General features: G+C 30.3%; 2 protein-coding genes and 1 long non-coding RNA gene across 4 annotated transcripts; 1 reads left to right on the top strand and 2 right to left on the bottom strand.

Moving 5' to 3' along the window:
• The first annotated feature begins 914 nt into the window (after positions 1-914).
• Positions 915-2,272, top strand: LOC137835363 (uncharacterized). Of its 2 annotated transcripts, none has more exons than XR_011085078.2 (3): positions 915-1,030; positions 1,244-1,367; positions 2,035-2,272. It is a non-coding gene; the product is annotated as an uncharacterized LOC137835363 (long non-coding RNA). The 2 variants fall into 2 exon arrangements; XR_016521128.1 differs by having other exon boundaries at positions 2,030-2,272.
• Positions 2,273-4,359: 2,087 nt separating this feature from the next.
• Positions 4,360-6,142, bottom strand: LOC137834470 (B3 domain-containing transcription repressor VAL1). Its single transcript, XM_068642512.2, has 3 exons — positions 5,872-6,142; positions 4,787-4,868; positions 4,360-4,665 (listed from the first exon to the last, which is right to left on the bottom strand). Exons 1-3 carry the CDS (start codon positions 6,078-6,080, stop codon positions 4,564-4,566), a joined length of 393 nt encoding a protein of 130 aa, XP_068498613.1. The 5' UTR covers positions 6,081-6,142; the 3' UTR covers positions 4,360-4,563.
• A 1,782-nt stretch (positions 6,143-7,924) lies between these two features.
• On the bottom strand, positions 7,925-14,205 carry LOC137835364 (uncharacterized). The gene is made up of 3 exons (XM_068643837.1): positions 14,002-14,205; positions 13,726-13,780; positions 7,925-8,251 (listed from the first exon to the last, which is right to left on the bottom strand). Exons 1-3 carry the CDS (start codon positions 14,084-14,086, stop codon positions 8,089-8,091), a joined length of 303 nt encoding a protein of 100 aa, XP_068499938.1. The 5' UTR covers positions 14,087-14,205; the 3' UTR covers positions 7,925-8,088.
• Positions 14,206-15,092: the final 887 nt, after the last annotated feature.

Genomic DNA, 15,092 nt, shown 5'->3' with positions numbered 1-15,092 from the left:
AGGATAAGTGTTGTTTTGATTGTGTGGTTCTTTCTGGAGGTGGTGTTAGCAGTGTTTTCAGCAATGGTTGAAGGGTGAAGAAAAGAAGAAGGTGGGATTTGAGAGAGCGGTGGCATGGTAGAGTGAGTTTCAGTTTCCTTTTCTGTAGTGTGACCTTGCATCTAAGTGGTTTGGGCTAATGATTGGTTTGATTTGAGTTTATCTGCTAGTACATGCTTGCAGCAAAGGAAAAAGGCTTTGATTTTATATATTCTCACCCTTATCTAACTTTTAGAGTATTGTTTATAGTCTTTTTCTGTGGCTACTCCAGAAGGAATTTTTGTGAATTGAAGTAAACTAATTGAGGAAAGTGTTAGAATTTGTGTAGGGCTACACTGTAGTTGGTAATAGAAATGGTAACATTTGGTAGGAAAATAGGTAGTGGTGGTAATTGATTAGATTCCCGTGGGCATGTTGATAATATTCATAAAAATGGATTAATTATACGTTTTATAATGTTGATAATAAGTGGTTCCTGGGTATATATGTTTCTTGATGGCTAATAAAAAAAACACGTGAAGTATAAGTTTATAGTCGTACACTAGTATTTTAGTAGATTTGAGAAGTCAAATTTGTGAATTCCATAATACTAAACTCTCCATCACATGACATTTCTCATACATTTATTATGTAGGTTATAAAGTCAAAAATCCATTAATCAGAGTTCAGATTTAATAATTTTATATTATGGTTTCTTTTCTAGCTTCACAATCATCTAGCAGCTTCATAACTTCACAACCATCACTCCAAGTAAGTTTGTTTTAGTTAACTTTTTTACTTCAGTTTAATATATAATATATAATATATATTATATATTGGCGTTTGGTTCTTAATTTATTTGACATTTTAATTGGTATAATTCAATCGATCTTGGGAGGAGTGTCTTTTGGGATATGAAGAATCGTCTTCCTCGAAGCATCTCAACATTGGACTGGGAGAACAACTTTGTTTCTGTTTACAGCAAGGATAATCCAAACTTGCTTTTCAGCATGTGAGTGTTGATTATTTTCAGCAATACCAATTCCTTTTTATCTTTCCCTTTTTTCATTGCATTCAAGCCTTTAAGAATATTTAACTGGCCTTGGATGTCTAATTTATCATGATTATGGTTGAAAATATAGTTTTAATTGGTGAGTGAAGTTGAATTGTGGATAGTCTGTGAAGAGGTCATCATTGGTTTCCCATGGTCTTTGTTTGTTTTCAGGGCTTATGACCTATTTTCGAGAGGCAACTGTGCATACCCAAGAGCTGTTAGATTTGCTAGTTAAATGTGAAAATAAAATTCAGACTCGTATTAAGATTGGGCTCAACTCAAAGATGCCTAGCAGGTAATTAATTCTTTTTTTTATGGTACGTATATTAGTTGTTTCTTAATATTTTATTCATAAATAGTGGGTTTTAATGTTCAAATCTATGCTCCATTGTATCTTTTATCAGGTTCCCACCTGTCTTTTTCTACACTCCTAAAGAAATTGGAGGGCTTGGATTATTGTCCATGGGTCACATTTTGATTCCACAAAGTGATCTTCGATACAGTCAGCAAACAGATGTTGGAGTAACCCACTTCAGGAGTGGAATGAGTCACGAGGAGGACCAACTCATTCCCAACCTTTATCGTTATATATAGGTGAACCTTAATTATCTTCCTCTTACATGTACTAATCTATATGCATTTTCCTTGTCATGTGGTTTATGAAGAGTCATCTATTAAAATAAACTTTATCTTTATGTTCTCTTGGATCATGCAGCCTTGGGAGAGCGAGTTCATTGATTCATAGCGTGTCTGGGCTGAATATGCATTGAAAAGACAGGAAGCATAGGCACAAAACAGACGTTTGACCCTCGAAGATCTGGAAGTGAGTTTTTGTTGACTTTTTATTGACCTTAATATTTGTGTTTAGGTAGTTGTCATGACTCTGGATAATACAGTGGTAATGTGCATGTGTTTTTCTTTGAGACAAATCTACTTATTAACACTCTGTTTCAAAAGAATAGGCACACTTTGGCTTATGATAAAGGATGGAGAGTGCGCACTGATTTCAAGCATTACCAAGTTCTGAAACAAAACCCCTTCTGGTGGACACATCAGAGGCATGATGGGAAGTTGTGAAACTTGAACAATTACCAAACTGATGTTACTTGAACTTTTGAACAATTATGTATTTTAATTTTAAACTTATTAAGGATGTATGAACTTTTTATGTGTTTTAATTTTCAATTGCATATAAACTTTTGAACATTATTATGTGTCTTTAATTTTCAATAAAATGTATGGATGCTTTTATAACTTTATACATTATTTTATTTTATTATGAAAAATGGGTGATTAAATTTTATAATTGTATAAAACAGATTATAAAAAAGTGGTGGTTAAATTTTATAATTGTATAAAATAGATTATAAAAAAGTGGTCGTTAAATTTTATTTATTCAGAATTAAAATTACATCAGTTAAAAATGTCACTACTTACGTATATTATGACACCAGAATCTTTTTCAATGAATGTAAATAGCGACAGTTATAACTGACACTACTTACATATATTATGGCGTTAAAATCTCCTTCAATGAATGTAAATTACGACAGTTATAACTGACAATATTTACATATAAAAACCGCCACTATTTACACTATGTTTAAAGTGGCGGGTGTTGCGGCGGGTAGCGTAAGACCGCCACATTAAACTTTGTGGCGGCCAGTTCTATGGCGGTTTGGGAAACCGCCACAAGCGTATATTGTGGCGGTTATAAACGTCAGTTTATATGAAAATAACCGTCACAATATACACTTTTTTTTGTAGTGACATGATTGATGTCCCTCATAAAATATAAAAAAAAAATAATAATTTTTATTAATTTGATATATATTTGTATCCTTAATTATGAATCTATAATATACACATATCTCATAACGAAGTTCCATATACGTTGTGCATATTTTATATTTTATAATGAAGTTCACATATATCAAACTATTATTTGGTGAAGAAAAAAAGTTATGCATCTAATATAATTCTGAAATCATATTTTGGCCTAAAACTTAGATATTGTTTAAAATATTTAAATAGAAATAAGATACAAAAAGATCAACACCCAACCAACGCTAATCCAAGTTTATATTTCTGATCATTGTTGGACTGGATTTGAAGTGAGTAATTTAATTCTAATATATTTAAATAATTCATTTCATTGTAAAGTAATTCATATATATTTACAAGAGTAACGAGCGATACAATTTTTATTAGAAAGAATATATAGAAGTAAAAACTACTTTTCATTCACGTGTTAATTCTTTTATGAATAGAGAAATTAATGAGATAAGTAATTTGCGTGCCATTTTATGAGCATAAAATTAAAACTATTATTCGTAGCAGAGATAAGTCATTGGTCTATATGTGGAGACTTTTGTGGGTTTTTTATTAAGATATTTTTTTCTTGTTATTTTTTAAATTATAAAATTGTGTTCTAAATGCGAAAACAAGTTAAAGTTAAAAAATCAAAATACATAAACGTTAAAATTAAAGAAATTGCTTTGTGAGCCATTTCTTAAGAAATTAAAGAGCAGTAGAACACTTCTAAAAAATATCGTTTTTTTAATAATTGAGTAGTTTTTCTTAATTAGAAAAGCGCAATTGAGTAGCTGAAATAAATAAATGGTTTGTTCAGCAAAAAAATGTTTAAATTAAGAACTTTACAAATTAACCATATCATATAAATTTAAATGATAAAATAATTATTAATTCTGCTCCTAAAGAAAGACAAATGTATTACTTTTGAGTTGTGGATGCAAGACATAGTGGGCTTATCGAGTCTTTATTAAAATTAATTAAAAGAAATAATTTCAGAATTTAAACTTATTTTTCATCTTATAGACAATTTTAAAATTTGTTTAATCCACAACCAATCATTATGATTGAATAGACAATGTCTATAATATCATTTAGCTTAGTAGAGGCTTATTGATTAGTAGTTATGTGAGTGCAAGTACTATAATTTAAAAATAAAATAAAATAAAATAAAAAAATAAAAAAAAACTATTTTCAAAAACAGGAAAAATCATCTTCCTTGTTCGTTATCAATCTCCCAAATCAAATCTAACTTCTATGATCCAATTTTTCAAAATAAAAAGGTTAAATATTTTTTTAATTTCTTAATTTAAATAAAATTAAACAAATTATCTATCAGTTATCTGGGTTCATGGGGAAGCCTAACCTTTAAAGGGAGCAATCATAAAATATATTATCATAGGAATTTTAATGTATCAGAAAGAATATATCATAATCATGTGTGATGCTGAAGCAATTACTGAGGAATGATGTCATTCACAACAACAAACAGAAAACAAATATTTGATTTTCCTTTTATCAATCTACCAAACTTTCTTTCTGTGTTTGATTTTCCTTTCACTATAAAAAGGAAAAACACAATGATGGAGAACTGAAACATTTCAAGCAAATCCTATCATAGATTTGAGCTTATAGACAATGTAGCATATACTGTATATACAGGCACAGAAAGCCAATATTCATCCTCGAATCATCTTCTTTGCACAATCCTTGCAACAAAGCTTACCAAAAAAAGTAAAGTGAACTTCTGCCCTTGACACAAGGCATCCACAATGCAACCTCTGAAAAACAAAATCAATAGTTCTTACTTCAATATAGAGATTGAAAATAAAGACACCATCGATTGTAGGCATAGCAATCTCTTTTAGCCAAGAAATAAAAATGAAAAAGTTCCAAACTTACCTTCTTGCAAATAGCACACTCTAACCATCCCTCGGTATTCTTGTGAAATGTCTCACAAAAGGATCCTTTTTCATAAAGAGAGCTACATTTTCAAGGTTCAAACCAGTTATGGAAGGAAATTATGGAGATGAATCAAATCTTAAATTATTCAAATGGGGAAATTAACAATGTATAAGGGTCAAATAAAACAAATACTTTGGATAAAGCAAACCATACATATGTGTAAGTTCCTTGTGACCGGAATGCAAGAAACTGTCATATAAATTTACCTTTGGCAATGTAAATATATGATCAAGAGCTGATACTGACATTCAAAGCCACACAAGTTTAGAAACTACAACTTGCAATAGTTTAGGCAAAAAACTTAACTTGCGAGAAAAAAATCTACTTGTAAGGGTGAAGTTTCATCAAATTGTTTGGTAAACAACCACAATACTCCCTAGTTAGACATGCACTCTAACAGAATAATTTCACTGCATATATAGAACCCAGCAGAATAGTATTTTCACGACAAGCTCAGAACAACAGTCAAGTATTAATCTATTAAAAAGGCCTGTTAGTGCCATAGTATTACAATAATCTGAACACTATAACTAGTCATAAAAGAAAGTTGTTGCAGTCACAACTCAACCATCACTGTTTAGTAATTCAATTGAATTTTTTTTCTACACATATCATAGTTTTCAATTTTCATATGTTTTATTGAGCATTAAATATATAAAAATACCATTAGGAGAACAGGTCAAAAGAAAAAAAGACAAGTAGGGAGAAGAATAACTACTTTTATTGTCTGAAAAGTTATAAAACTGACAGAAAATAAAGCCTGCTAAATAGGCGACGGAGAAACAGAAAAACTGAAAAGCAAACGCGAAAACGGCAACAGGGGAACGCAATAGGCAATACTTTTGTGATAGAATAACACCCAACAGCAACACGATTTCACAAACCCATCAAGAACTTATAAAGATTAGTAAACATATAAAAACCATGAAGGAATCAATTAGAAAATGTACATCTATTGAAGAAACAAGAGAAAGAAAAAAAGAAGAAGAAAAGATAGTTATAAATAAAGAAAATGAAGGTACCCGCATCTGTGGCAGAGCTGAGCTACAGTACCATCGCCAAGCGGCCATCCGGTAAGGAAGGTTGTTGACTTGGACTTGCAATGAATGCAGGTGAACTCGTTGTTAAGAGAAAAAGCAGAAGAAGAAGAAGAAGAAGCAGCAGCAGAAGAAGAAGAAGAAGCAGCAGCAGAAGAAGAAGTAGTGGAGGAAGAAGAGGAAGAAGAAGCCATCGAAGCTCTTAGCCACACACAGAAGACAGAGAATTCTGAGAAAAACAATATAGAGTGACCAAAATGAAAGACAAGCAAGCCATGCAGTATATAACCCCTTCTCAATGACAAGCCCAATATTACCCAACTTCAGATTAAAATTATTATATTATAATAAAGATATACTTTAATAACTTTAATAATCATATAATCGTAATAAAAAAATAATAATAAATAATAATAGTAAATAATAATAATAATAATAATAATAATAAAATTATAAATAATAAATAATATTAATGAGTAAAACTAATATTGCACTATTAAAATTCAAGGTAAATTAAATTTGAAGAATTTACTTAGATTAGACCGCTTTATTTATCATAATTAAGCTATGCCAAAGTAAGTCACACTTATTATTTAATAAAATAATCATTTTCCCTTTCTTTGGAAAGAACGAAAGAAACAGAGGTTCAGGAAGTAGGCAAGTGGCAAAAGAAAAAAAAAAAGAGATAAATAAGACGAAAAATAGAAATCCTTTATTCAAAGAATTTCTTTTAAAAAGGGGATAGAAATTTAATTAATAAATTGTTACAAGAGAAATCATTTTTATTCAAAACTATTGTGTTTTATTCATTTAAATTTTTAAATAATAGATCTATATAATCAATTATAGTCATCTATAATAAAATATATGAACAATGTGTTAACGCAAATGAACATGGCGTATTTTTACACGTACTTTATTTTTCTCTATCAATTTTTTTTTTATATTTTTCAAGGGACCTATATTTTATTTATCCTATTTCAATTATACCTTTTCATTCTCTTAAGATGTAATCTTTGAAATGCTGTAGTCAAAATCATTTATGAACTAACTTATATTACAAGTTTTTTTCATATATACTTTTCAAATAGAAAAATAAGAAAAGAATAATAAATTTCATTGTATATTAAATTTAAGTGATTGACAAGTTAAAAATAAATTTCAAAATCATATAACGTCGACAATTACTTCTTGCACCTTATCAAATTTAAACCTGCAACTAATTTTTATTTTCATGTGAAATGATAAAAATATTCTTAAATAAGAAGGAAATACATATAAAAATACATTCAAAATCGCCTTTTCGAAATATATTTCTAGACTTTTTTTCCAGCATAAATTTTTGGCATTCCAAAATTACATTTTCATAATGAAATATTTACATTTAAATTCTATTTCAGATTTTAATTTCTAAAACACAATAATGTATTCTGGATTTGTTTCTCTAGAATGTATTTTTTCAATTCTGGATTTTCATTTTTAAAGTGAAGAGCATTTTTGGAAATTTAAGAATATGTAGGGAGGTTCAAAATGGTTGGGTATAGGATGAATTTGCCTATAATGTATTCTGGTTTGCTTCACCACATTGATTATTGGGCTATCAATGAAGTCACATGCTTAATGGTTTTTAATTTCCAAAAATGCACTTTATTCTGAAAATAAAAATCCGACAGTGATTATTGAGTTTCGGAAATAAAAATCAGAAACAAAAATTAAATTTCTATTTCCGAAAAAAAAATCCAAAAATTAAAAATAATACATTCCAAAAAAAAAAATCCTTGTGTTTTGGAAAAGAAAATTCGAAAACAAAAATGAAAAATCCATTCCGAATAAGAAAATCCGTAATATAGAAAATTCATTCCAGAAAAAAAAATCCAGAACACATTTAGTAAAAGGAAGTGCAGAAGGTATTTTTATATGCACCTATTTTTTTAAGGACATTTTCACCTTTTCCGCTGGAATCGGTTGCGGTGATATGGTGGAGGAAGCAATTGCCTAGGTAAAACAGGGCTATCATTTTACCTTAACAACGAGAAAATAGAATGAAAGTACATAAAATCATAAATCATAATTACCATTCTTAAAGAGAACTCATCATTAGTAATTAATTATATCTAGCTAGATTAAAATTATAAAAGGCATATATATCTTGCAAGATATATCAAACTTTTCCAAAAGTGATGATATGAGGCACTTGAGAGTTTATTCATAAAGTGATTTTGCAGATTTAACTCTACTTCTTTTGTTTTCATTCTTCGACACCTTCTCAATGGACTTCTCGTTAGAGGATACAGCTTTGGCTATTGCTTTCATCTTTCGGACATTTTTTGATCTCTTCATAATTCTTCCTTTCTGCTTCATCTTCCTGTTTTATAAGAGATCAACAGTTAAAAGCTGTTTAGAAGAAGAAAATATTAAAATAGCTGCCACATCATATCCTTTTGCAAATATATGGAAAACATGAAGCAGGTAATCCATATTTGAGGTGTCACAAAGTTAAAGGGATGAAACTCTTTAGTCGGCATAAGACCTCTGCCCATACTTGAGGACATAGGTAACTTAAACATGGCCCGTGTCAAAACAAAAGGGCAAACAGAGCAAAAAGTATCAAAGGAAAAACAATGTTAATAAGTGTTTTAGTGACAATGGTTAAGGAAACAAAAGTAGAATTTATACTCGAAGGTAAAAACAATGTTGATTAGTGCTTTTATGACACTGGTTAAGGAGTAACAATGTAATAAGTCTTTTGATGATACTGGTTAAGGAGAAATAATGTTAACAGGTGCTTTTATTAGTAAAAACGCAAATAATTGCATATTTTTAGTACTTGAAAGCAATTAATAAAATCTATTACATTCTTCTTTACCACTGTCTTTTTAGATATCAAGCAATACTCTCAGAAAATATCTGTCATGTTTTGTTCAACAACATAGACAATCCATCAACTCAGCAAACTGGCATGAAGAATAGAACTTACTTTGTGTTCATTGGAGCCAAACAATCTAATAAATATAATCTCTTGCATATTAAGACAATCCCTACTATTAAAGTTTTGATGTTGACAAACATAATTAAGTTTTGAAGTACTAAGGTCTGCAATGAGGAATTATCATGAATAGAAACTGCAGAGTTAAGCTGAACAAAGCAAGTCACATTCAAATATCTATTAGGTCATATAAGTCAAGCCATCTACAATCTAAGAGCTCATAGGAAGCTTCTATATATAGACAAGCCTTGTAGCACAAGACGTGTTTATCAAGACTAGAAGCTCTACGTGTTGGTAGACTGTCTATAAACAATACAGGTTGACCATCCTATTTTCAAGGTTGATTTTGACAGAAGGAGCATGTTCTATGTTAACAAATGACTTGGTACAACCTTGCACACACAGAAGCATGTTATCTCGTGTCTCAAAACTTACATGCTCCACTATGCAACTGACTTTCTGGAAGAACATGAAAATGGTCGAACACATGCCCACCTAATGTACAGAAAGCTCAAAACCTTCAGAAGAAACACATGCAATGCAAGCTCCAACGGTCATCTCAAAGACAACTATACAAGGAGATGCTCAAGCTCATGCAAGGACCACTACAATATTACCAAAAAATACAAAAGAATCATGTCTAATTCATGATAATTGAGTTAAATGGGTGAACACTAGACTGTCTACCTAGATCTTCTAGTTTAAGAAAGAGCTTTTACTTGTAAATTATTCACTTAGTGAAGTTAGTCTCTTTTTAGGAGTAGTCTTATTTGTAAATCCTCTCTTCTAAGTTGGTCTGGTTTTCATCAAATTCTTTTTTGTAAGTCAAGAGTGACAAAAAGAATACTCATGAAACTCGAGAGTGACTTTGTTTGAAAAAAATACTCTCGAGTTTTTAATCAAAGAAAGAAATTCAGAAAGTTAGCCGAGAGGAGTGACTTGGCGAACTCATGAACTAGAAGTAACAGTTAGAATACTTGTTGTAATAAGTTGATTAGAATGAAACCATTTAAAAGTTACTCAAAAGGAAATTAGACGTAATTCAATTTGATTGAACTAGTATAAACAAGTTTACGATTACTTTTCAATTATACAAGCAGACTATCCAATTTTTGGCTTAACCTCTATGCGAAATTTGTTTAACCCAAACATTTTAATCAACTGGACGATCACCCCTCTGGACCATCTAGTTAAAGTTTTTTTTTTCTAAAGCTTTGGCAAAAAGATTTTATGCTTCATTCAACCCCTATAGAGATAACTTATTATTTCAACGTTACATTAACCAGAGCATTGAAATCACTAACCACATATGATTTATTTTCTAATAGAATACCATTACAAAAGTAATTTACAAATGGCAAAACCAGATGTGTTCTGCTATGTACTAACAATTCACAAGATATTAGGGTATCAGACATCAGCCACACACGCACGAGCACACACACATACATACATATACATATGCATATACATATACTTGGAACTATAATAAACTAAAGGGGGAAGCAGCACATGTTGCCTTATATACCTCTCTTAAAGACGAAGAGAAAAACACAAACACCTTGTGTTTAATACCTTACAGATAAATGTTAAATGCAAGGAACTGCATTGTATGCACTGCTTCACATGAGAAGATACACCAAAACCTACCTATCACGTTCAGAAAGAAAATGGACAATGATCCTTCAGAGCTGACAACTATTACACTTACACCCTCACATGCCCAGCCTATCTTTGTCCACAAACTCTCTAAAATTAAGTATACCCAGTCAATTTTACAGAAAACGAAATTTAAAGGTCCAATGTGCTGTGATTGTAAAAATGAATAAGAGGGAAAACAAGAAGGAATTACCAAGACCATAAAATTCTCCTCTCAGCTTTCTCTCCCTAAGTGGAGAGAACAAACATTGATATTTTCATTTTATTACCTTTTCATTTTATAAATATCCAATGATTCCCTTCTGATATTCTGAAATTTTTCATATCTAATTGTCTAGTATTACTGATTTAACACACAAAACTAAGCTTTTCTTGTAGTGATAATCAACTCAAATAACAAGTGGTAGTAGATAAAATTTCAACCTAACCCACTTAACATAGTAAACACTGTCAACCTTAGAAACAAACAGACACCTCTCTGGCTAAGTAACTTGATTGCATTTATTGTGGGCTAGATAGATCAGATTTGATATTTGTATCTTTCCAAATTCCATATTCCAACTCCAAGGATGATTAAATTTTCCAGTTTTCAAAAATTAGTTTCAAAACCATTCCAGAGCTATCCATCATTCCATCTATAAATTGTAATACATAATATTAAACAATGTCACCTTACAGTCCACCAAGTGGATGCTTTTAAACAGTAATTCTCCAAGAAATTGAAACAATCACTACTAATAATAAGTGCCAAAGGAACACTGAAATTTAAGAAGATGATGGTTTGCTTTGTCCACACAAAACAAAACTTTTTTACCATCAAGACTTTATTTATTAACCAAGTCCAGTACAGAAGCTGTACTGGCTTCATACTAGATAGTATAAACAGTACTAACATACTGTCCATGGTTGAACACAATTATAGAGTACGAAGATGGGTGAGGAAGATCCCAATTTCCAGTTGACCAGCTGCATTACAAAACTGGTGTTACAAAGACATCAGTGTTTGTGAGGTATATTGATAGTGTGATGATTACTTCAATTATCATACCTTATTGACCTCTTATATACATTTAAGTAATGAATATTCCTCATTTTTGTGAATTAGAAAGACGATACAGTCATGTCACTTAGGATTACAATTGGAAGGGATACCACTAACTTTTCCATGTTTTATTTGTAGAGAATTAAGTTTGGAGCAATAGTAAAGGAACTTACTACTGAGGATACTAGCTCAGCATGCGCATCACTTGCTACAAGTGGCACACGAAGAAACAAAAAGCAACCAGTTGGAGATGCACAGTGACGGGATAGGATGTTGAGCAAGAAACCTCGTAAGTACATAATTTGTCATGTCATTTTCACTCAGTGAGTCGTCATTTCACTGACCAAAAATTCTCACTTTATGGATTGAAAATAAAAAAGAAGATTAGGCTATGAAGAGGACAACTTTTGCATTAGATAAAAACAAATTGATTACATGCTCTAACGTGAAAAGAGCTTGGGGAGACTTCCATCTTCAAGCTTCACAATTTCTTGCTTATTTTTGTGCTCCAAAAATGTCTGGCAGTAGCTAATATCCCATTCATTGGGGTTGGATTAATAAGTCTTGACTCCATTTAGTTTCTTTTATATTGAAATATATTATTCTTTTACAACTCTTTTGTTCTTCCTTTATGCTTCATGTGTATGGTTTAATCATCTATGCTTTGTTAAGATTCATTGCATTGGAAAACATTTTAGAAGTTGTAGACCTAGGGTTGAACAATCAAGGGATTTCATATTAGACGTACTATTTGATGTCTTGGCCATTCTAATAACACAACACTTACTTTTATGCAAATTGCGTGTGAAAATAACTAAGAATAAAATTTCTAGATTAAGGAACTAGGGTTGGTAAACTACAATGTGAATGGAAGAGTTATCTTGGAAATTATAATGAAAGTTTGGAAACTATTGTGTCAAGTTAATGAAATCCAACCCAAGTGAAATCTTTATATCATTTTAATCAATTTTTATAAGCTTGCAAATCTTTTAGAAAAACTATAAAAATCTTATTCGATTTGTTGTTTCAATTATAGGATAGTAGTTATTCTCTATGCCTCGATATTGACTTAAACATTTTAAGTCTTAATTAGTAAATATATAAATTTTTCCGACTAGTGCAAATCCCTATCAATAAGACTTGATTTATCAATATACTACTTCAATTGGTACGTTGGCCGAGAAGTTAAAATACTTGACCACACCGCAACTAGAATTGCAAACTGCTACTATGATATTCCCAGTAACCACAATCTAGAACCATGCATTTGAGTGAGTGAGAATAAAGGCCTAAAGGAAGGGCAGTATTCATAGACTAATGTTGCACCAAACAAATGTTATGCCAGGACTCAATTGCAAAAATCTATGAGGCAGACATCGGACATGACACTATCACAGACACCAGGACATCACTATAATCCAACAATATAGGATAAGGCAATACTGCTAATATATATAATCAATGAGACAAAAATCTCAATTCAGAATTAAGATTTATAAAATTCATACCATAAAAAAGAACTTTGTTACATTCCCTTGATAACATCTTTTGGAATGGAATTGTAAATAAGAAACATGTATCTTAATAGTTAAAACAACTACTTAAGTTTTATACAAACAAACTTAAAAAAATGAGTCATGCATTATTTATAACATATATTGTTTCCTTTTAATTTCTTTACTACTTTCATAGTATAGTATTGTCTAGGAAGCGTTTCAGCCAAGAATAAGTGTCAACTTACTTTCCTTACTCATGTTTAAGCTGTGTCAAAGAGATTTCTAAGTGTCAAAGAGGAGTCTGAGTTAAAATAGAATTATAATTGTGAAAGTGCAGGTCCAAATAGTCTCCAAAAGGACACATCCATCACATTATTCTACAGAGTTCGGTACTCCTAGGCAATAATTTCGGAAAAATGCTGACAACATTCACAGGTACCCATGACCAAGCATTAAGGCTCACATGTATAACAAATCATGAATGTGTTAATATTAACAGCTGATTTTTTTCGTCAATGATCAAGATTACTTAATTTACCTCTGCTTACTCTAGAGACATAAATCCAAAAAACAGATAATTATTAACCTCTCTACAAGGCAGTAAAGTAAAAATCGCTATCTATCTCTCATCACCAACACAGCAAGTAGTTACTTACATATTGGTAGCACCAGAAACCGCGTTTTGAACTCCTGATTCTGATGTATCCATTGCTGCAAGTAAACAAATCTCAATTTAAACCACACCAAGAAAGTAGAAACCAAAAATTAAAATTAAAGCAAAAAAAAAACGGTTTAAAAGTGATAATATTTGTGAAACAGGATTTAAGTTCCAGAGAAAGATTAAAAAATTAAAATTTCGACAAATTTCATTGCTTATTGCAACCAAAAGCATAGAAAGTAAAAGGGGACAGGAACGGGGGTGAAGCAAGTACCTTGAGATTGTTCCGAAACGGATGCGTCGGTGGTATCCATTGAAACGACGCCGTCCCTCTTCTTCTTATTCCTATTTTTCGCCATGGTTGCTGGGAAGAGGAGGCGACGGCGGAGCAGAGAAAGTGCAGTGCGGTTTGTTCTACGTTTCCTATTGAGTTAAAAGGTAATTTTGAAAAAATATATTTGTTATCTATATAATCAATAAATAAAAAAGTATATAATAGTATCTCATTTATTAGATCCATTTTATTTGTTATCCGCATTTTTTATTCTTTTATTTTTATATAATTAAATATAAAATTTAATCAAATTAAATAATATATTATTATTTATGTTAATTTTTTATTATTTATGTTTATGTTTATTTTTAATTAAATATATTTAAAATAAGATAAATAAAAAAGATAAAATATTAAGAAAATTAGCCATACACAATTTCAGAATCTCAATATTAAAGTTTTTTAAGCATTAAGGAGACGCAAGAACAACAATACAGTTTCAGAATCTCAAAATTAGGATTCTGAAGACATTAACATGTTTTTATATTATTTCTCTCTCAGTTCTCTTATATATCACTTTTTGGAGACATATGTTTTTATATTATTTCTCTTTTAAAGTTTTTTTATATATCACTCTTTTGCCTAAAAAAGAGTAATCCCATAAATCCACATTTCACCCCTCACTCTCCACTCTTCCCTAATAAAAGGCACCAATCTCTCCACTTTCCTGTCATGAGAACAAATAAAATAAAATTTTAAAATTAAGTGAGAACAAATAAAATATTTTATCCAAATGATACTAAAAAAATGGATCTTTAACAATAAAAGATTTTCATCTATGACATCAAAATATATTATTTTTTTTAAAATAATATTAATTATTTTTTTCAAAATAATATTAATTATTTATTTTAAAACATTAATAATCAACATCCTTTTTAACACTACCTTAATAATCAGCACCCTTTTTCTATAAAATCCCAAACTAACAGCGAATAAAAAAAATAAAAAAACAAATAATAAACTTGTATCTATTGATTTTATTTTATTTTGTTAAATTCTTTTTGTTTTAAAAAAATTAAAATCTACTA

Source organism: Phaseolus vulgaris, chromosome 5 (genome assembly GCF_051622355.1).
Source record: "Phaseolus vulgaris cultivar YP4 chromosome 5, ASM5162235v1, whole genome shotgun sequence".
NCBI classification, from domain to species: domain Eukaryota; kingdom Viridiplantae; phylum Streptophyta; class Magnoliopsida; order Fabales; family Fabaceae; genus Phaseolus; species Phaseolus vulgaris.
This window is presented reverse-complemented; position numbering and strand designations above follow the sequence as displayed.